The sequence below is a fragment of the Biomphalaria glabrata genome, chromosome 11 (assembly GCF_947242115.1).
Source record: "Biomphalaria glabrata chromosome 11, xgBioGlab47.1, whole genome shotgun sequence".
Lineage (NCBI taxonomy): Eukaryota > Metazoa > Mollusca > Gastropoda > Planorbidae > Biomphalaria > Biomphalaria glabrata.
The window spans coordinates 10,426,783-10,449,824 of record NC_074721.1 but is presented as its reverse complement, the minus strand read 5'-3'; the positions used below and the strand labels follow the sequence as shown (position 1 = coordinate 10,449,824).

The 23,042-nt window shown below is 35.8% G+C and overlaps 1 protein-coding gene across 4 annotated transcripts; it reads right to left on the bottom strand.

The window, feature by feature from the left end:
* Positions 1-4,361: 4,361 nt before the first annotated feature.
* On the bottom strand, positions 4,362-22,146 carry LOC106072387 (mucin-2-like). 4 transcript variants are annotated; one of them, XM_013232752.2, is made up of 3 exons: positions 22,039-22,146; positions 14,324-14,363; positions 4,362-8,429 (listed from the first exon to the last, which is right to left on the bottom strand). In XM_013232752.2, the coding sequence occupies exon 3, from the start codon at positions 8,262-8,264 to the stop codon at positions 6,492-6,494; it is 1,773 nt and encodes a 590-aa protein (XP_013088206.2). In that variant the 5' UTR covers positions 8,265-8,429; positions 14,324-14,363; positions 22,039-22,146; the 3' UTR covers positions 4,362-6,491. The 4 variants fall into 4 exon arrangements, with proteins under 4 accessions (XP_013088206.2, XP_055860355.1, XP_013088204.2 ...); XM_056004380.1 differs by lacking the exon at positions 22,039-22,146 and adding an exon at positions 21,127-21,146; XM_013232750.2 differs by lacking the exon at positions 22,039-22,146 and adding an exon at positions 14,768-14,981.
* Positions 22,147-23,042: the final 896 nt, after the last annotated feature.

The following is a 23,042-nucleotide window of genomic DNA, read 5'->3' as shown; positions in this document are numbered from 1 at the left end:
ATTTATATATATTTAAGTCGATGAAATAAAATCCTGGTCAACCTAACTTTGCATATAGAAATAAACTTATTTTTAGCCCACTGTTCTTTCCCTTATATTTAGAATAAGATTTTAATTTCTAAGAATTAATGAGGATTTTGAAGAGGTTAGTCCCCTTGAAGCATATCATCTCTCTTCTTTTAAATCAGGGGTTCTCAACCTGTGTATCGCGACCCCCTTAGGGGTCGATTGACGATTTGCCAGGGGTCGCCTAACACCATCGAAAATATGGATTGTTTTTGTCTACTCTTCTATTACTGTCTTTTAGGGTGGCCGGGGGGGGGGGGTTGCGGCAGACTGGGGGATTGTAAAAAGGGGTCGCCGAGCTTAAAAGGCTGAGAACCCCGGCTTTAAATCAAGCACTGTAAAGAATTGGGCTTGCGATAAATGCTAAGAAAAATGTATCAAAGAACATTATAATAAAGTAGCCTTTAACAATAGTGCAGAACACAGACACTAAAGAGATAGCGATGACATTAGTGTTGCGTTTGTACAGGTATTTGACCTTAAACAGGAAGTGTTGTGATATTATCGCAATTTTTGTCAGGGGAAAAAATATAACTTATCAATGACTATGCTTGCTTTTATGCTTCATTAAAAGCGTATAAACTAATAGGGGAAACCAGCAAAGGATAAATAATGCTTTCTAAAAAACAAGGCTTTTCCTAGAGAGGGAACTGCACAATTACAGCATTATCTCTGAATATTGCAACATTTATATCCAGTTTATATAGCTACTTTATTAGTTAATGTTTTTAATTAGTTCACGTGTTTTCATCGACAATAAATAATTGTGCAAAATTTAAACTTGATCAGAGAATGGGAAATTTGAGAAATAGCAAGTATAATATTATTACCAAACAAACTTTGTAAGAAAATACATTTCTTTGAAAACTTAGAAAATCTACTATATATAAGTGTAAGTACCACTAATCTATCACGAGATCCCTTAAAACTATCATCCATATATGCATCAAATTTCGTACACATCTTCCTTTTACCTTCTAGGACGCTTTTTGACAGCAACCTGACCACTGCAATTCGCGAACAAACGCAATCTCTATCAAACCTTTGTATTTATTTTCCGTTTTTCCCCCAAAAGGAGGGAGTGAGAGAGCGAGAGAGAGAGTGAGAGAGAGAGAAAGAGAGAGAGAGGGAGGGAGAGAGAAAAGAGAGAAAGAGAGTGAGGGAGAGAGAGTAAGAGAGAGAGAGAGGGAGGGAGGGGGATAGAGAGAGGGAGATAGTTAAGGAGGGACAGAGAGAGTGAGAGAGAGAGTGGAGGGAGGGAGAGAGGGAGAGAGGGGAGAGACAGACAGACAGGGAGGAAGGGAGAGAGAGAGAGAGAGAGAGAGAGAGAGAGAGACTGGGGGTTTACGATTATTTCTCTGTTTACTGTCCAACTATTATTTCATCTGTGCTTCTAATTTATATACTTATCTCTACTTTCAAATTAAATGAAGAATTGAATGCCTAGGTTTAGTCCTACTAGCTGTTTGGAGGGACAGATCAACGACCGAGTATCAAAAACCTTGCAATATACTAATTATATATATATATATATATATATATATATATATATATAATATAGAAATTGAAAAAGACGTAATTTTTCTCTTAATAATAATAATAACAAGATTACAAAGAGGTTGTGTTATCACACAAACTCAGAGGCGGCCCCCGTCGGATCCTTTTCGGATCCGCCTAATCGCAAGGAATATTCAAGACGTGATTTTATTTTGATTGTCAAAAGTAATAATGTTTCAAAGATTTATTTGCCGTTGTAAAATTTTTTTTTTCTCTTACATGTTTCGAATGTTCTTTTAAAATTAAAGATAATTAACTTCCTTGTTTAAACCTCCCGCTTGACAACGGGGGATGGCAGCGAGTTGGGTATGAACCCGGGACCGTCGAGATAATCGGTCCAGCACTCTAACCGCACGACCATGCATTGCTTTTAACTTAATAGGCGAGCAAACTGATTACAAACTAATAGCCTAATATTGATAAAGAGATATATTACACATTACACATTACGGCATGACATCTACCGCATATGTACAATATGTCAGACAAGCGATTTTAAATAATCTTTCAGCATTGATTTGTAATTGAAAAAAGAAGAAGAAATAAACAGATATCGTGCTTTTACCTCGATGTCTCAGCACTGTTAACAACAGAGCTATTGGCATTTGCATTTAAATGGAACTAGAATGAGGATGAAGATCTACCTAAACTAAACTTCTGATTTAGCAATCTTAAGATCTATATCTACTAGATCTAGATTTAAAGTATACATTTTGAATAATTTAGATGTAATTAGATTTATGAAAATAAAAAGCCTACATAATCTGTAGACTGAATGCATCATAAATTTAAAAATAGTAGATTAGTTTTAGTATATTAGGCTATAGCATTGCAAATATTGATCTAGACGTTTAAAAATTAAAATCTACACTTTAAGTCTAGAAATTGAAATCGCAATAGTTTTAAGCATTTGTTGGCATTGATTAGTTTTGCACAAAAACATCCGGAACAATCAATTATAGATACTTTAAACTATTGAGATGTTACGGGAGGAACATTAAAGGGTAAATCAGATTTTCAATAACTGTTAGAGTTTTTTTTTATATAGATGTGATTGACAGACCAACCGACCGAACGAAACAAAAAATAAATAAAATCTTATTTTTTTTCTAAATTTTTTTAGGGAACTGATAGCACCATGTCTTGCAGATACTTGTCACGCTACTGCACGAAAGTCGCTGCATAAAAAGTCCATTTAAAAAAAAATGTGCGTTTACTTAAAACTATAGAGATGTTTCGGAAGGAACATTAAAGGTTAAATCAGATTTTCAATTGCTATGTCTCATTTTTCTAAATCTAAACTTGACGGACTGACCGACCAACAGACAAAACGCACAAAACTAAGCGGCTTTTATCCTGATGGGGCACTAAAAAAAAAATAAAATCTGATTATTTAATTTTTTTTAAGTAATAAGTTTATCAACACATCATGCCGCTCTGTTACGCTTCAGCACGAAAGTCGCTGTATAAAAAGTCCATTTAATTAAATAAATGTGCGTGATATTTACATACAAAGTGCATTCTTAGCCTTTATAAACAAACATAAATGTTTTTATTTAATTTTAGCATTTAGTTGACCAGAAAACAATACCTTTAACTAATATTTATATTTGTTGTGAACATTTCTTGAACACTCTATAAATATATTTGACTTAGTGATACTGAAAATACATAACAGTGCCACCTTCATTGTTAACATATTGTAACATTGCCTACCTTACATTTACGTAATTGTTTTAGAATTGGTGTTTTTTTATGAAAAAATCGCTTGCACAATCAATTTTATAAATTAAACGATTAGCTTTTAGAAAACCAAAAGTAGCCATTGCACCTAAACTTTTCAAGCCGCATCGCGTGGTGAAATAATTTTTTTTTCTTCTAGTTTTCGAGATTTGAGTGTGACAAACGGACATTTTGCACAAACCTTATAACGGCTTTTCCCCTTACGGGGGCCGCTAATAAAACTTTGATTATCATGTTTTAAATTGTATGCTTTTAAGCGTCATTGTAAAGAGATTATTTTTTTTAACGACTTAAAATAATAGACATATGTTCAAACTTAGTTGGATTATAATGTCTTTAAATCATTTGCAAGTTCTTAATTCATTTCACTATTTCATTGACTAACCCGGAAAGTGTATTTTTTCATACCGTTTTGCTATTCCATTTATTAGATAAAAAAATGAACATATAAACTATTCTTTTTTTTTTCTTTAATTTTCAAGAAATGAAGTTCAATTTTGTTTATTTAAAAAAAAAAAAACATATCATGAATTTGCATGCTAACAATCAAAATTTGTTCTTTGATATTGATTGATATTGATTATGGTCACTGATAATCTTATTTCCAGAACCAACATGTATGATATCTGAAATAATAAAGAACACTCTGTAATTTTTTTTTAAATATTTTTTTTTTATTTTAAAGCAAAGTAATTGGTAAGACAAAAATGTACATACAATATAAATGCACATATAATTCATACCAAAATTTTAAACAATGTCTTGGGAAAAAATGTACACATTAATGCCTTTAAAAAAAGTTCTGATTAAATGTAAACAAAAATAACAGCAATTTAGTTTTGACCTTTTTTAAAGAATATAATGCGCACATAAATGATTAATTTTATAAATATGTAGTTCCACAATCTTGGCAGAGAAAAGTATTGTAACCAAAGATTGTTTGATATTCTGTAGATCTGGAGAAATGTACATACAGACGATAGCAGTGAATAGCAGCACATAGAATGTGCAAAGAAAGTCGACGTTTGAACAGTGAATTATATCCGTTCGACTGACTCGTTGCTCCTTGAGCCATTGCCCAGCAGTCACTGTTATGTCAATGTCGGTGGAGGCCTTGCCCCAAAAATAAGTCCTTTGTATTTCTAGAATGTAATGCCATTACAGTCTATTACATTGCAGAGAGACATTTTAAAACTATATATAAAATGTTTGATATTATGATATTTTATATATAGTAGGACATGTATTCTCAACGATTGGTTAGTGACGATGGCTAAGCACAAACAAACATAGTTTTTTTTTTCTTTTCAGAGGACAGACTTTTGTGAAAATAAAATAAAAAATAATCTTGTCCAAAGAATTGTGTCATAGGCAATGAAAGGCCCACAATTCTACCTGCACTCAAAGTATGTCTAGCCTGATAGTGAATGGTAAATTAGACCTATGATTATTGTAATTCTACATGTAGGTAGGATGGTAGACTGTTCGTAATCTCCAGTAACTATATGTTTCTAGGACTAAACGAAATAAAAACATAAAGTTAAGTTTTAGTCCAGTTGTTTACCTTTGTCTTTAAAATACAAGCGATTGTTCTTTTTTCAGTTCAGTTGTTTCCCTTGGGTGTCTACAGACTAGTGAGTGATGATGCGTCTGGTTGTGTAACATTAAACGCTTGGCTAGCTAACTAGAAAATAACAGTTGGAAAATTTAATTCGAGTTGAGTGGTGCTTGCCGAATGCCTACTGAAACCATGGAAACCTTCTTACAGATACACCCCATAAGTCCACAATAGTGTTTAGATAGAAATTAGCACGGAGACTCGCTTTGTAGTGAAAAAATAACATTGTTTGTAAATCCCTTAGCATACAGGGCCCTTAATGGACCGACGCTCACAAGAAGCACGTGTACGGATATAGCATAATAGCATATTAATATTAATACATTATTACGTTAAGTGTGTTAGACTCGTATTACACGGTAAAGTCTATAAACGATTTTAAATACCGGTAAGTAAAGTAACCCTTTCAGAGTAATTCGATCTATGGAGCAGATGATGTAAAGGTCATCTGTTTATGTGCCCTACACTCAACTAGGATGTCATGTGACCAGCACAACGACCAACGGCGTTTATTTTTTTCCACAAGTAGTATTCATTAGAGCTGTGTTGACTCAAAGGCGCCCTTTAACCCGAAATTTTAAAAAATCACAGTCTTCACCAGGATTTGAACCTGGGACACCTCATTTCGGAAGTCAAGCACATTACCACTCAGCCTCCTAAAAGTTTTAAATAAATTGTACAAATAGGGCGAGTCACAGCGCACTGCTTCGTGGGTCAGTGTTACAAGATAATATTTTTAAAATTGTTAGTGTGTTACGTGCCTTAATGCAATTCCATGCGTCTACGTATGTCCACCTGGCATTGGACCTAGTGCCCAAATGGCCAGCCCCACCCTCCCTCTTGTTTTATATCAACTACTGTGTCGTTATAACCCTTACTACGGCATTGGGGCTAGGATGGAAACAAAAGAATGTTATCTTGGTACAAAGTATTTACTACTGTCTTGAGTATCTCATTTTATTGACATCTAGATCTTTATAAAAGTTTGAACAGCGTCAATAACTGTCTTGAATTCCAGAAAAACGAAAAAATTTAAAAATGCAAGTCCACCAATTAAAGTCACAGCGTTTACACAAGCGATTGTTATAACCTTGCCGTGCACACCGCCATCCAAGCTAGTGCAGAAGGTGCGCACTGTTAGAGACTGGACTGGGACGGATGTCGACATTAGCCAGAAGATAACGGAGTTCCGCCCAAGTCTAGAGCTTCGGAAGAGACTGCTCAAGGCAGACGTTGTTCTATGTATTGGTGATGTCCCCATGTAAATAAACATCGTTGAGTCGTTTTAAGTTATTACAACATTTTGATCCAGCTGCATTGATTCAGAGTAGTCCACAGCAGTCCCCGTCTCTATTATATTAATACAAAGGCGTCTCTATTTTGTTCCAGAGGCGTCTCTATCGCATCGAAACACATTTCGATTTTTCACATGTCGGGACAAGTACATTGTTTAATAGATACGCTGAGAAGCAGTTTTTATACTCGTATCGCCATGTCGACTATCTACTCAAAGCTTCGTTTGTTGCTCTATATCCAATGTATTTCCAGTATCGCTGAGTACTATGACATTATTATCATGATAACCATTTAGTTTACTAGTGTCTTGTTTTTTATCATCTTGTGTATGGTTTGAGTTTTGGTCAACAATCGTGTTGTCTTTACTAGAAGCTAGAGAAATGATTTCTGTTGTTCCTCTCTCAGATTTTGAAAGTTTTTTCGTTGATTTTCGTTTCACGTAAGGGAAACTGTGCCTTACGTTTAAATTGTCTTTTTTAATCTCGTCTGCTCGACTGACAGAGTCACGTGATTTGAGTTTGATTTGGTCAAAATTATTTCCGGTTTGAGGGTTAGGGTTCGGGTTGCCGTTTTTAAATTTGTAACTGTTCATCCGAATCGGGAAGTGATCTTCGTTTTGATTTGTCTCGCCGTAGTAGACAGGGGCGAATCCCGGGTGGTGGTGATGCTCGTCCCGGCGGTGCCCGTAAATGCTCTGGTGCTTAAAGCTGCTGGATTTGGTGGAGTTGACGGAGTAGCGCCTGGGGACGCTGATGCTGTGGTCCTGCTTCATCTTCCTCCGCCACAGCAGCATGATGAAGATCAAGGCCGTCAACGCGATGAGACCCACGGTAATACCTATGATGACTGGAACGGTCAAATGGTACTCGGAAATGGGTACCTCCGTGGTGGTCTCCAGTGTTGTTGTGGTCGTTGTCGTAGTGGTAGTTGTTGTTGTCTCTGTTGTGGTTGTCAGTGGTGTGGTTGTCGTAAAGGTGGTTGTTTCGGTAGTGGTGGTTGACGTTTCTTCTGTCGTATTCCACATCTCTGTTGCATTCGTGGTATCGAAAGTAGTCTCCGTAGTAGTATTCCAGTCAGTGGAAGATTCAAAGGGAAATAATTCAGTAGAGCTAATTGTTTCGAGTGAATTGGTTACGTTATCGGACATTATTTCATGGGTTCTTTCCCATTCTTGAAGAGTCGAGTTTATTAGCGATAATTCTTCCGTCAGTGACCATGCACTCGTTATATTAGCATCGTTTAAAGACCATGCATCCGTTATATTGGCATCATTATTTTCTACAGTATATGTCGGGAAAACGGTAGTCCCGTTAATAGTTTCTACAGTATATGTCGGGAAAACGGTAGTCCCGTTAATAGTTTCCAACGACTCCAATGTCATAAAGTCAGAGGGTTGCTCCGTCGATGCTGATGACTCAATAAAAAATAATGCTGCTGAGCCCGTTGCAGATTCCATTGTTGCTTTTGTAGAGACGTTGCTAAGGAAGAAAGGACTAGAATTTGTTGAACTGGTGCTTAATGGTGATGTCACTTCAGGGCTTGCTTGCAGTGTTGAATCAGATAAAGATGGTAAATTAGTCGAAGACGTTTTGGAGACATCTGAAGAATGTTCATATGATGTTATCGATGCATTTACAGACACAGATGTAAACTGAATAACAGGACCTTTTAAATCAGCGGACGAGACTAGCGTGTTAATGTCAGAATTAGGCTCTGACGCCAACGAACTATTTATTAAAGTCATTGACGTGTCTAAGTAACTCGGTGTATGAAGCGAGTCAAGAGGAGATAAATAAGACGTTTCTAGAGTCGTCTGCACTGAAGATGGAGTAATCTGAAGTTCTACTAGTGCCGAAGACGGGGAGACAAACGCTTGATCCGTTATGACCACATTTGTCGCTAGCGTAGTTGCTAAAGATGATGTAGATGTCATCCTTGTTTCGTAGGATGCTGTCAAATTCAGCGATACGCTAGATATCGACATGATTTAACTCCCTTGTGTGTATTTATATATCTAGAAATGTCAAATCATTGATTTGTGTGCGTCCTCGGATAGTTTCCCTTGTTGACGAACTCAAGATGAAAATAAAATCTATCTAGAATTTGTTATTTCGTAAGACCAATTTCTGACTTACGATGAGCTTCAAACCTAGAAATAGAAAAAAAAAAGAAGGATTTATTTAAAAAATTGGCTATATAAACTTTTGAGGGCAACAAGTATATAAAGTAAAATTTCCCTTTCATACCTTGCGATTTCTAGGCTAGATAGTAAATTAAAATTCCCCTTTCAGACCTTGTGGTCTATAGGGCAGATGATGTAAAGGTCATATGTTTCTGTGGACTACGGTTAACAAGGGTGTAATGTGTCCAACACAACGACCAACCGCCTTTACTTTTCCCCTAACTAATGTCAGGTACCCATTAGAGCTGGGTGGCTTCAGAGGCGCCCGAAGATCCCGAAATTAAAAATCCCAGTCTTCACCAGGATTCAAACCCCGGTCCCCGGTTCGGAAGTCAAGCGCTTTACCGCTCAGCCACCGCGCCTCCTTTATAGGGTAGATAGGTAAAGGTCATCTGTTTCTGTGGCCCACGGTTAACGAGGGTGTCATGTGGCCAGCACAATGACCAACTGCCATTACTTTCCCCAATTATTGTCAGGTACCCAATAGAGCTTGTTGGACTCAGAGGCACCCAAAGATCCCGAAATTAAAAATCCCAGTCTTTACCCCGATTTTGAACCCGGGACCCCCGGTTAGGAAGCCAATCGCTTTATCGCTCAGCCACCGTATATAATCACCATTATAGTAATGTCATGTGAAACGGTAGGATAGTGTTATAATCATGTACATTTTCTATTAAATACATATTCTAATATGTTTGTTATATCTCTTTGCTTTATTCGTCAATAAGACATCTTTATACAGCGGACTACAGTATAAATTGTATATCTAATAATGGATATAATATAACGTCTTTTCAAAGGGGAGCAACTGTACATTGAAAAACACTCCCAAGAGAGGTCAACAGAAGAGATACAAAGAAATCCCCCAAGAAATGGGGATTTGACACCCATTAAGGGAAAGCTGTCCAACGATTGCCCCGCATTGTGTGTAGCCAAGTATATTCGCGTTGCAAGCTAGGAAGCAACCAGAATAGCCGTCAGTGAAACAAACAATAGGACCAACTTGAGAAAATTGAGCTAAATCTGGCAACATTGTAAAAGACTCAACCGATTCATTCCTTGAGAGCCATCTGCTATTCTAAGCAAAGATCGTGACCACGTGACCAACGTTTCTATTAAATGGAAACAATCAAGAATGAGACAGGGAAAGAGGGAGGCAGAGAAAGAGAGAGACAGAGAAAGAGAGAGACAGAGAAAGAGAAAGATAGGAAAAGAGAGAGACAGAGAAAGAGAGAGAGACAGAAAGAGAGAGGCAGAGAAAGAGAAAGACAGGGAAAGAGAGAGACAGAGAAAGAAAAAGACAGGGAAAGAGAGAGACAGAAAGAGAAAGACAGGGAAAGAGAGATACAGAGAAAGAGAGAGACAGGGAAATAGAGAGACAGGGAAATAGAGAGACAGGGAAATAGAGAGACAGAGAAAGAGAGAGACAGGGAAAGAGAGAGACAGAGAAAGAGAAAGACAGGGAAAGAGAGAGACAGAGAAAGAGAAAGACAGGGAAAGAGAGAGACAGAGAAAGAGAAAGACAGGGAAAGAGAGAGACAGAAAGAGAGAGGCATAGAAAGACGGAAAGAGAGAGACAGAGTAAGAGAAAGACATGGAAAGAGAGAGACAGAAATAGAGAGGCAGAGAAAGAGAAAGACAGGGAAAGAAAGAGACAGAGAAAGATAAAGAGAGGGAAAGAGAGAGACAGAAAGAGAGAGACAGGGAAAGAGAAAGACAGGGAAAGAGAGAGACAGAAAGAGAGAGGCAGAGAAAGAGAAAGACAGGGAAAGAGAAAGACAGGGAAAGAGAAAGACAGAGAAAGAGAGAGTTAAAGAAAGAGAAAGACAGGGAAAGAGAGAGACAGAGAAAGAAAAAGACAGGGAAAGAGAGAGACAGAAAGAGAGAGGCAGAGAAAGAGAAAGACAAGGAAAGAGAGAGACAGAGAAAGACAAACACAGAGAAAGACAAACACAGAGAAAGAGACAGAGAAAGAGAAAGTCAGGGAAAGAGAGAGACAGAGAATGAGAAAGACAGGGGGAAACATGTTAGAAATATGACATTTGAGAAACTTGTTACAAATATGACATTCGAAAGAGCTGTTAGCGCTACAACAGTCGAGAAATCTGTTAGCGCCATGTCAGCCGAGAAAGTTGTTAGCACCATGACAGCCGTGAAAGTTGTTAGCACCATGATAGTCGAGAAATCTGTTAGCACCATGACAGCCGAGAAAGTTTTTAGCACCATGACAGCCGTGAAAGTTGTTAGCACCATGATAGTCGAGAAATCTGTTAGCACCATGACAGCCGAGAAAGTTTTTAGCACCATGACAGCCGAGAAAGTTGTTAGCACCATGACAGTCGAGAAATCTGTTAGCACCATGACAGCCGAGAAAGTTGTTAGCATCATGACGGTCAAGAAATCTGTTAGCACCATGACAGCCGAGAAAGTTGTTAGCACAATGACAGTCGAGAAACCTGCTAGTACCATGACAGGCAAGAGCCATGTTAGAATTATGACAGTCGAGAAAGTTGTTAGCACTATAATAATGTCTGTAAAATAAAAGTACTTTAGCATATTATATCAAGATGTTAGCCCTCTAACAAAGCGTCATTGTCGTCAGATAGCTTAGCGTCTGAATTGAATTCCTCGCGGGAAACACAAGCAACAATGCCATCGTCTGCCCGAGGAAACTTGAGGCCTTAAGAAAAGAAGATAGAGAGAACGCATAAATTTGTCCGCGTTTTTTTCGTCGGTCCTATGTATCAGTTTTTAATTTCTCTATCCAGGTTGTCTTTCTTTCGATGACCTTTCCCATAAGTACCTCCTGTTGCTAGAGGCTCCTTTCAATTTGATTTACTTTTGAATGTTATGCATAGAAGTGTCAACATTTGTGCGAATGCGTAGTTGTTTGTGTATAGTCCTTTGTTATTTTTTTTTTTTTAAACCAAAACACCACCGCGAGATGTTCAACGCATGATCAGTGCGTGGACAATGTGCAAAGTCACAGTACATACTAATACTAAATATCGGTTTGATATCTACATGATATAACACTCTAACTATAAAGGTTTTTAAAGCGAAAGTAGCATGTTACATATTTTATGAACATCATAGTTTCGTAGTCTAGTTATTTCCCTTCAGTATTAAAATACTAGCGATTGTTGTTTTTTCAGTTCAGTTGTTTCCCTTAGTGAGTGCTGATGCTTGCGGTTAAGGTAGCATTAACGCGCTTGGCTAGCTGACTAGAAATAAAAGTTGGAAATTTAACTGGAGCTATGTGGTGCTTGCCGAATGCCTACTGGAACCAAGAGAACCTACTTACAGATACACCCCATATGTTCACAATAGTGATTAGATAGCAATAAATGTCCAAAAGTAGCAAGGAGTCTCACTTTGCTGCCAAAAAATTAAAACAAAATAAAATCTTTAAAATGTTTAATACTAAATTTTGAGCGTAAATTTACTTTTTGGCTGGTTTCATATTGTACTGCTATTATGCATAGGGTGCAATCTTTAATTTCAAGATACATATATGTTAGAAACATTATGGTATTCATTTATTTTGTTCTAAAATCTCTATTATTTTAATACAGAAGAATAAATTTAAAAAAAAACAACCTCGAACAGAATGGTTAGGGGCATAAAAAAAAAATCCCCAAAAGAACTAGCAAAATATAAAATACTTTGAAAAAAAAAAAAAAGCTTATCTAGGGAAAGAACAGACTTACAATTATATCTCTCGATAGTGTAGAAGTTTTTTTTTCCTTTTTCGATATCAAACAAAATAGTTAACTGCTAGATGTAATAGTTAATTGACTAAATGGTTACATTTTTTACATACTGATTTATGTTTTGTTTGATACAATAAATAATTCTTTTAACTTGATCTGACAATGTATCAGGGAGAAAAACGTGTACAATTATCTAAGGGAACAAACCCTTTATATTTAGCCATATATGTGAATACTAAAAGATTAATTTCCTTTGTTGGTATCAAACAAAAATGGTTAATTCCCAGTTCTTAACTGACAAATTTGTAATTCCTTTTATTGTTTCCCGTATTGCTCAAAGTTTTAACTTGATCCGTGAATGGGTTAGGGAGAAATAACGTGTTCAAAATGTTTACCAGAAAGACAGAGAGACAGACAGAATAAGTTTGTAAAAGCTTTGTAAAAATGCGAATACTACCTAAATTATATTTAATATACAAAGTAACACCATCGTTTGAAAAAAAATTATTTGAAACATGGCCACATTATCATTTGAACTTTCGGTTCCGTAGAACAATGAACACACTTTACTTAATAAGATAAGAGTCATTTCTTGTATACAAACATATGGGAATACAGATATATCATCTCTCATTAAATAGCATGTATTCCCCTTATTTCGAAATCAAACAAAATAATTAATCACTAACACTTAATTAACTAATTGTTTATCTTTTTTTGATCGATTCGTGCTTTGCCAAGTTTGCACATCCAGGACGTTTTGTCAACCTTTGAATCAGCAGCCCAGTAAATCCGCATTCTAGTAAATCATCATTAAGCTGTGAAATGTCTTTTACGTTTCGTATTGTACCATTGGGACAGTATGAACACATGATTGAGCTTGATATGTGACACAAACATTCTGCCTTGACTGCAATCTTTGGCTATAACGAACATCGACTAAACCTCCAGCATTAGGCTCTTCGTGCTATATACCAAAATGCGTCAACAATTACTGACTCATTTCATATAGTGCCATAGATTCACATTCTACACAAATAAAGTAAAGCATATATATAAATTGAAAAAGTTAAGTTTATCTTGAAATGAATCCTTTCGATTTGGCCCCAATGACACTGTGTGATAGTTTTTGCAAAGGGAATGTTAGGTTGTTGTTCTTAATTGACATAATCGTATACGAATAAATAGACTATAGAAGTGGAGCGTTGCTCTTGATAGTTTACATATTGTATTATATTGTGTGTCGACAATTGATCGGGGTATGTTTGTTTTTACGTACAATATTTTTGGTCTGTTTGTCTGATTATATGATATGGTTTAAATGGGTGTGTATGAGCGTGTGTGTGACAATGGGTCAAAAACTATAACGCGTCTGCGAGTATTATTATTTTTAATTAAAATAAACCATTGTATTTAAAAATATGTTTATCTCAATAATTATGTAGTAACATGCAAACATATGCACAAACTTCCATTAAAAAAAAAGATTAAAAAAAAAACGCATAAATCAAGAAAGGGAAGTGTGCTACAGTGTCACGTAGATCAGATGGCAGGTTTGGGCTATTGCCCTTATACGGCCCAACCTTTTATACACAATGATAGCAAACTGAGGAAGGGGACATAACAAGATGCCACGATTGTCACTAATGCTTCAAAATCACATCAGAAACTTGCCTCTCAAATATAACGTACCCTTAGGGTCAGTCGCAGATAGACTTGGCTCAAAAAATGTCTCATTTGGACTTCTCTTTTTGATGACAGGATAAAGGATTGTCATAGAATAATTTTATTTTAATGCAACAGTAATTTTTCATATTGAAAAATACATTTAAATATAATATATTTAACTATATATTTTTTTTAAACCAATAACTATGACTTTATCAACATGCGTATATATATGACCCTTTCTGTCTCGGAAGACAATCGATAAGCCTAGGTGGGTCATTGGTTTTGGTTTCGTCTTGTACTTACAAACAGAGAACTATCACAATTGTGACCTACGAATGGACACCGCTTTTACCGCTAACAAACAGTTGACGACATATATCAGACGTGTTTTGTTTTTATGATTAAACGCTATGAAATTCGCAGCTTAATAATAATATCAACGTAAACCTTACCCAAAACGCATATATCTGAACTTACCTTTAAAACCTACAATGACATCAAAAGTGAAGCAGAGCACCTGTAGAAAACATAAATTCTTTTTCAGTAAAAAAATACACTGTATAACTGAAAAAACGAATTGAAAGCGTAACCTTTAGTGTTAACTGAACATACTAGACTAAGACAGTGTCTTTATATCCTTCTGTCCCATTTTAACTCCGCCTTGTTTGCATATTACAAAGGTATGAACACCTTACACCAATTTTATAACTTATTTTCTTACATACTTAACTACTCGAGGCTGCTTTTGGTGAAACAAACAAATGACATATGTATGTATAAAAATATAAATAAATAAATAAATGTATATATATATATTATATATATATATTATATATATATATATATATATATATATATATATATTTATATTATATATATATACCTAGCACAGATAATATTGAAGAGACAGAACACAATTACCTGTTAGGTAAAATTAAAAACCTGTATCTGGATAACAACATTATTTTCCTGGGCTACCTTTACAACACCCCCACACCAACGCTGTAGCCACAGTTGAGGCCATACGTAAAGAAGACTGTATCACGTTTGGAAGTCAACAGTTTCTAAAATTGTGCCGAGCCTGTGCTGTCCTTAAGACCAACTGTGTTGTTTTGCTTTCAGAATGCACTTTTTTTTTTCACCTGCATGTCACTGCGGATTGATTTACCATGCTATCACGTGTAGCAGTCCGCGTCATGGTTCACTGGTAACCCAGTTCAACAGATACTAAGAACTGACTAGTTATCTTGTGCTCATTCATAAACTAGCGTCTTTGTGTTTCGAGTTCACACAAACTGCCTCGCACAACAATAACAAATGTGCTTATTAGATTATTTTCTAACATTTGAGTATACGCTTTGTATTTATCGTTTACCATAAAAATTACAAATTTTATAATAACTCATTCAGTCTGTCTGGTAAAAAGTTGAAACAATATACATATCCCCCGCCCATTGTCAAATCAATTTGAAACCTTTAAACATGATTCATTGTACTTACTAAAACATGAATCAATCATAAATTAACCAATTAGTCAATAAATTATTGAAAATCTATTGTTTTTTTTTTTATATAAAAAGGGAAATAGCTTCTACTGATTTAGATATTTTGCTGTAAGTGTGGTGTTCTTCCAGTTATAAAAGGTTAGTTTAAAAAAATGATTTTTTTTTATACTTAGCTTGTTTTTGTTATGATTTAACATGCGACGTATTCTTCAGAATTTAAGATTATTATATCCTAGCCCAAAACTCCCACCGGCAGGAGGGGGAATTGTGACAGGTTTGAACTCGAGACCATCGTGACGATGGTTCACAGCGCATACGACTGGAACATGCAGCCAGTGCGTTCATGTAATATTATTATTATGGCTAGAAATGCTTTTTCAAATACTTGTTAGATTATAATTGCGACACTGTAGCTTATATGAAATGTACATAATACACATATACTGTGATATACATAATTTTGATTTTGGCTGTGGCGAAATATTTAGGTCATAGCTAGGTCTGAGTAGCCACGTGAAAGTCTCCTCTTCTTAATCTTCGGACTCGGAAGACCAGCATTACGTTTAGTATTACAAATACTTTGTTCTATATTATTAGAGGGAAAAAACTTCCATGTTAATCAATAGACAAGGGAGGGCATTTAATTGATCTTTGTGCAGACATGTAGGAATATCTGCCAACTACGAAAACGAAATATTGATCCATTATTTAAGCTTAAAATTGGTTTAAAAAGAGGTATGGTAGCAAATCAATTTTCCTTCTGTTAAAGTAAAAAAAAAATAAAAAATTTTATTGTTACCAATTATAGACTTGATAACATTATTAGTCCGAAAAAAAATAGATCAATAAAAAGTATTATTAAAGTCACACTGGCCCTCAATCACGACGCTCCCATACAATTGTAATATACGGGTATTGAAATGTCAGTTTGAAATAAAGGCTGGGCCTTACATAAATATGTTCATGATATCCTTAACATTGGCCTCAATGGTGGGTCACGTTAACTGAGACTGGTGTTGACGTCTCGTAGGGGTCTAGTATCCGCTAGGACCAACGCCCTTTCCGAGACTGTGATTCATGCTAGACCAGCCTTCATGCCCCATATAGCACGCCTTCGACATAAGATAGCATCAGCAATGATGACGCGAAGGATTCTGGGAAGCAAAGTGACATGGTGTGAAATGGATTTAATTATGAGTGCATTAAGAGATTAGCCCTCAAGATACGTCAGGTTACAGGGTATTAACAGTGGTAATTATATTTTAGAATTTATAACTGAAACGCATGCGTAGATACTTTTATCACATAGAACTCGATGCCCATATAACACTTTGATATAAATATATTTTTCTTTTTTTTTTTTTTTTTTTTAACAAAAAAAAATAATTATAACCAACATGGGCGTAAAAATAATTCCCCGGTAGGGGGAGGGATAATTTAGTGACTGTAGTTTTGCTTTAGTTTTTTTCTTCCTTTTTTTTTAAACTAGTTACCTGATTGCATGAGCGTAGATAAGGGGTTTTGAGTTTAGCCCACCCTCTTTTCTAATACTCAAAAAAAATACTATAAAAAAAAACTACAGTGACTGATTGCATGAAAAAAGTCAAGGGGGGTTTCGACATAGATAACCGCTTCATTAAAATCATCAGTCCCCTGATTCCATGAGTGTAATAAACGTGCAAGAGGAGTAGCCCTATTCAAATAATTAAAAAACAATGTTACAAAGACAGTTTGTGTGGAAACACAAACTCAAGATCGGCCCCCGAAGTGGTCCACCCAGGCAGGTAAAAAGGCAGGTTTCAATAGTTTCAGAAAGAATATCGGAATGAAATTCTATCAAAGACAAATGACAGAGAAAAATGGAGAAGAAAGGTTGACAGATCTTGTGTGGTGCCTCAGCGGTCCAGTAGACCAAAAGATAGGTGAAAGTGAATGTGAAGTTAAATGTGAACCTGGCCTAACTGATGTCTTATAATGAATATCTAATTGATCAAATTGTTTTCTAAAGAGTCAATCTCTTATTCAAATCTTCCAAAAAAAAAACAAAAAAAAACCCCACCAGTTCCGTAAAAAAAACAAAAACATTATGTCCTCTGGTTGAGTGTTTTGTAGTCTATGTGTAGCATTGCAATTCACGCGATAATATGAAAAACTACTTATTAATTGTTTTAAATTTTGTCCAACCTTTATGTATACTAAATAGATTATTTCTCTTTAAAAAAATAGTAATTATTTTCTGGTGTAAATGTAGTATGAAAAAACTTCTTTCATAAGTGATTTTAAAAATTACATTTTTCGCTTTCAGAAAAGAAAAAAAGTAGCAGTTGCATCACAATTTTTAATGATCTAAAATATAATGATGTCCGATTTTCATTTTCTCTTCTAGTTTCTGAGATCTAAACGGGACGGACGGACAGACGGACAGACATGCCACACAAAACTCATAGCGTCTTTTTCCCTTTTGTGGGCCGTTAAAAATCGTAGCCAGGATTTTTGATGTTCACCCCTCACAAAATAAATAAATAAAGGAACAGTACCTTCACCAAATTGTGTCAGGGTGAGGTAAGGGGGGTTCAGGTTTAACCTCTCCTCAAAAAAAAAGTAAAAGTAATAAAGTAAATCTTAATCAATTTAAAAGTAACAGCCTCAGAAAAATTAAAGTAGCATACTTTCAAAGAATTCTTGAATGGGGTGGGGTTTAACCCCTACCCCCCCCCCCCGATTAAAAAAAATCGAATACAAAGTTACCAGATGAATGTAACAATGAGGGGTTTTGAAATTCAGCCCCCCCCCCCTTTTTACACACACCAAGCTAACAAATAAAATATAACACTTCGATCTGTCTTCCTATAAGTTGCTGGAATTCATTATTAAAGTAAATCACGATAATTTTACTTTAATAATGGAACTTGTAGGAGGATAATTCTACTCAGAGCCTTAGATATATATATATGTATATATTAATAGTGCTTTTTTGTGACGGTACACTGTGGTACGGCGTACCGGCACCTTTCTCAATGTGGAGAAAAAAAATTACCTTTTTGTATTCTAACGTTTACTATTAATTCATCAGTAGTTAAAATTAGGAAATTTATCACTGATTACCGGCACGGCACCTATTTTATTTTACATATATATATATTAATATATATATATATATTAATGTGTTTGTAAATAAAAATTGACAAAAGATACCTCCACACCCATAACCCTCCCCGAAGACAATTCTGGCTACGCCCATGATAACAAATTTTATGCTTGAATAAACTGTCTAGATGGCAGTTGTAAAAGACAATAATAAAACAATAGCGGATGTTTCATGCAACAATAATGAACAGAAAAAATGTCAAGGGCTGATAACCTCAAAGTCTATATCTTCCCTATCAATAACATTCATCAACATGAGCCAAGCCTTAAAAGTGATGAACTGTTTGCCGAACGAAAACACAAAGCACTCGAAATTTATTTGACTTTACAGTTGAAATACATCCTGTTGATTGTGTCCTTATAAACAAAGAAAAATTAAGACTTTAATCACACACAACTGTACAGCATATTCTGGGATGTTCTTTAATAAAAGGCCTAGCCCAATGGAAGAAACAAGTGTAAAGTTAAATGGCGCATTTGTAATAGGACTTTGAGATCGGAAAGTTAAACGCTTCACTAAGCACGATACTAGGCCTACTAGATTATAATTCCAATCATTGCACTATTTACATCAAAATTGTTTTCTGCTTTTTTGTAATGTATCTATGGTCTCCTTCAGTGACTATGAAAAAGTGACTATGGATCATCCCATAGAAATGAGATGAATGCCTGGTCATGAGCTAGGGTCGGAACCAGGGCAAGTCCTGGGCCCCTTCAACCTATGCGGCTGCAGTGGTCCCCGCACTTTCAAAGACCAAGCGCTAAGCGCTAATTCTAAGTGTAAATTATTATATTAAACCATTATAACTTATAACAGGGTTCTCGTGGCATCTTGATTTTCCAGAAGCTCCTGGAAATCTCCAGAAAATATTAAAATCTCCTGACTAGACAAAGTTGTCATTTTGGAGTGTTATTTAATATGGAAAACACAAATCCTACAAGCGATTAAAAAAAAAAAACTACATTGTCAAATTTCATTTACAAAATGTTATTCAAAGACGAATTTATTTATAATATAAATCTTAATATTCTTCTATTATTCTTATCCCTTCCCAGACTGGGCCTCGCTCAATCCGTTTCGCATAGGGCCCCGCAATTGTTAGGGCCGGCCCTGGTCGGAACGATATTGCCTACACAGTGTTTTCCCATCTCCACGCAGCTGATGTGTACACAAGAGCGGCAAGCACCGAAACAGTTTTGGATCCTCCTGACCGACCCTTCTTGTAGTAAACGAGGTTCTGCCGGAACAATACATGAACCATAGCTGAAGGCCAGGGGTTAGCCTGGTTCTCTCTTCAACTCATCTCTGCCTGTGGTCCCTTCGGAGGCATAGGCCACCAACCAGCTTCCTCCACGCATCGCATCTCGGTTCCGGGTGAGTCTTTCCCATTGTCCCCATGTCTTGCCCATCTGCTTGGCACCTGCTTCCAGATCGCGGCGCCAGGTATTCCTGGGCCGTCCCCTCTTTCCTTGGGGGTTCCGGGTTAGGGCTTGTCTTGTTATGTTGGATGCAGGCTTGCGAAGGGTGTGACCTGGTTGTCAGAGGCTATTTGAGAAGCATGCCGTTGGAAGTCTTTTTATAGGTAGTGGAGTGCTAATGTTACCTCCGGCAATAACAACCGTACGGACCATGTACATGTTTATAATTCTGTAATTTCTGAGTAGAATTGCAAAAAGGGGGGGGGGGTCTAAAATATACATACATAGATATAGATTTAGATATGTTTGAAATCAATATTTTGAAAAATGACTAAACTAAATGGAGAAATGTTACGAAATATTCTCCCCCCTTTTATATTTTTTATTCTTTATTGTTATTTTGTGCAAACAACAAACCCTTTACACGAAGAATTGTAAAAAAAGAAACCAGTTTCGTTTCATAATAAAAAAAAAAAAGTAGCCATCGCAACATAGCTTTGGTAGCTACATGTCATGAAATCAGTTTCAATAGCACTTTTAGTTTTTTTATGATCTGAACGTGACCGGCAGACAAACAGACAAAACAATGTCAAAAAACGGGTTTTCCCTTTACAGAGAGCCGCTAAAAAAAACTTTTTTTTTTAAATTTTAAAATCAAATGTATAAAGGGTGACGCGAATAATCAGATAAGTAAGACAATTAATACAACTGTTTATTAATTTTTTAATTGTAGGCTACATGTTCCTAAAAATAAATTAATGAACATTACATAATAAGTGTATGCATATTTTATTATTAATATGTTTCAACTTAACGGATCTTGTAAACTAAATATTAATTTCAGCATATGTGGTAGTATGCTATTCTAAATTAACTCTATTATCCAAATCATTGTAGGAGTAGATCTAGTAACTTTTTATTTAGAATGTAAGACCAAACAGCACAATCTTATTGTCTTAAATCGACTATGTCATGTGGTATACTTTTCTTCTAAAAGGGAAACTCTGATGGTTTTGACAAATTTTGATATAATATGTGTTTTGATTTACAGATAATGAATATATTATTATTTTGTTTTTTTTTTAGCAATAATAACTTAGTAATTGATATTTTTCTGACGTAATTTTCCTGCGCATTCAAAACGGTCAGACTTTCACCGGGTTTCTATGTGACGTTACACATGCCTATTAATTTAATCGATTGACTTACCGTATAACGGAAAACCATTACAGTAACGTTTACATTCTTGGAAAAGAAATATATCTTTGTGTATGCAGTTAGATCTAGATATTGTAAGCAAAGAAAAAAATGCGTGTTAAAGGAGATTTACATGCTTGACTAATCACGGCAGTGTGTATCTTCTCGCCTGACCACTCAACACACAACAAACACTATCTCTTGGTTGTCTTATCATGACTGACTACACGTAGTCTAGACTAGCCTTACACTGACCAGTTTGTTCGAACCAGTCAGACCTGCGATCTATTTACTTCTTGGGACAGGGAGGGGCTTAGATGAAAATGTTACTTTTTTTTCTCGAGTTGGTTGTCCTAATGCTTTTAAATCTATCTATCTATATATAACTGTACCATAGCGTTTGACTAGGCCGTCACTAAGCCTAACAGCCTAACAGCTACTGTAAAAAGGAAGCGATACCATTGGTCAAATCTAGTTTCCCGTTCAGTATTGTTAAGGGAAGTGAAGTATGCCTTACCTAAAAACAAAATATCATAGAACCCTTTTTTTTTCGAGATGTCAGGAATTTACTTTCTAATTTATTAAATATAAATGTTTCTAAGCATTTAAATAAAAAATGGTAAAATGTTTACTATTACAACTTTTTAGTTAGAATTTAAATATGTCAATAACTCAGATTTGGGAATACACCAGAGTTTCCCTTTAAATAGACCGTAGAGGAATATTCTAGATAAATGTAACTATTATGCAGCTTCCACCTCTATGAACTTGTATTGATTTTTTTTTTAAATTGTTTGAAAAAAATATTCTAAATAAACGAATATAAAGATACAGCTACAATGGGCTGTATTTACACACGCTGAATAAATTCAAATCATTTACATATATTTTTTAATGTGTAACAAAAATAAAAAAAAAACATACCTGATTTTTGCATTGGTCTTCTCGAGGAGCACAATATACTGGATTGTACTGCATGTCTAGCCAGGTAGATTTCATGATCTTAAGGGGGCGGGCGAGGTTGCAGCAGGCTTCCTTTAGATTTGATTCATGTGACAGTAATGCCTTGACACGAGACAAGATTATGAGAAGCAGACGTGAATGTGTACAAAATTAAAATACACAAAAAGTCGCTTGCTTTGGCCAGGCGCTTTTGATACTTCTGTTAGGTTTAATATGAATGGGACTTTACCTCTTTCCTATTCAATGCAAAAATTGAACTTTAAGAAGAGATTATCAGTAATCAAAATGCAATAAATATTACCAACACATTAACACCCTAGTAATGGAGTTATATATGATACTAAACAGCTGTTGTTGTTTTTTTATCGTAGGGCCAAATAAATACGGTTTGATGCTTCATTCACAATCTGACATTAGTGTCTCCCCTGGCCCCCTGCCCCCAAGTACTATGTTTATTTTATAATTATTTATTCATCACAGTGGCGTAGCTAGGATTTCGACATTATTTGGGGACCAGGGGAGCTTGACCTCTTTTGGGCCTCTGCATGTTGCGTAATATTTAATATTTAATGGAAAAAACACTTATTTGGGGGCCCCCTCAAGTTGGGCCCCGGTAGGATTTTCAAATTCTACTCTTCCTTCCCCCCCCCCCACCCTAGCTACGCCTCTGACTCATCAGGTGCGAAAAGTAGTTGAATTTATTTTGTGCAATTATTAAGGAAACTAATGGAAGTAGGCACTGGCCATATTGTGAGCCTATTTATGGATGTGTTTGGAATATCTATTCGGTCGCTATATTTCTTCGTGGAGGGTCATTCTAACTGGAGTGTGATAAGTCTATCTCTATTGTTTTGTGATAGTCTGTTAGATACAACCTTTTTCAAAATCCTTAATAGTTTTTAGTACTGTGTATTTTTTAAATAAATGTGTGTATTGCGCAACTCTCGTGCTATAAGCTAGCTCGG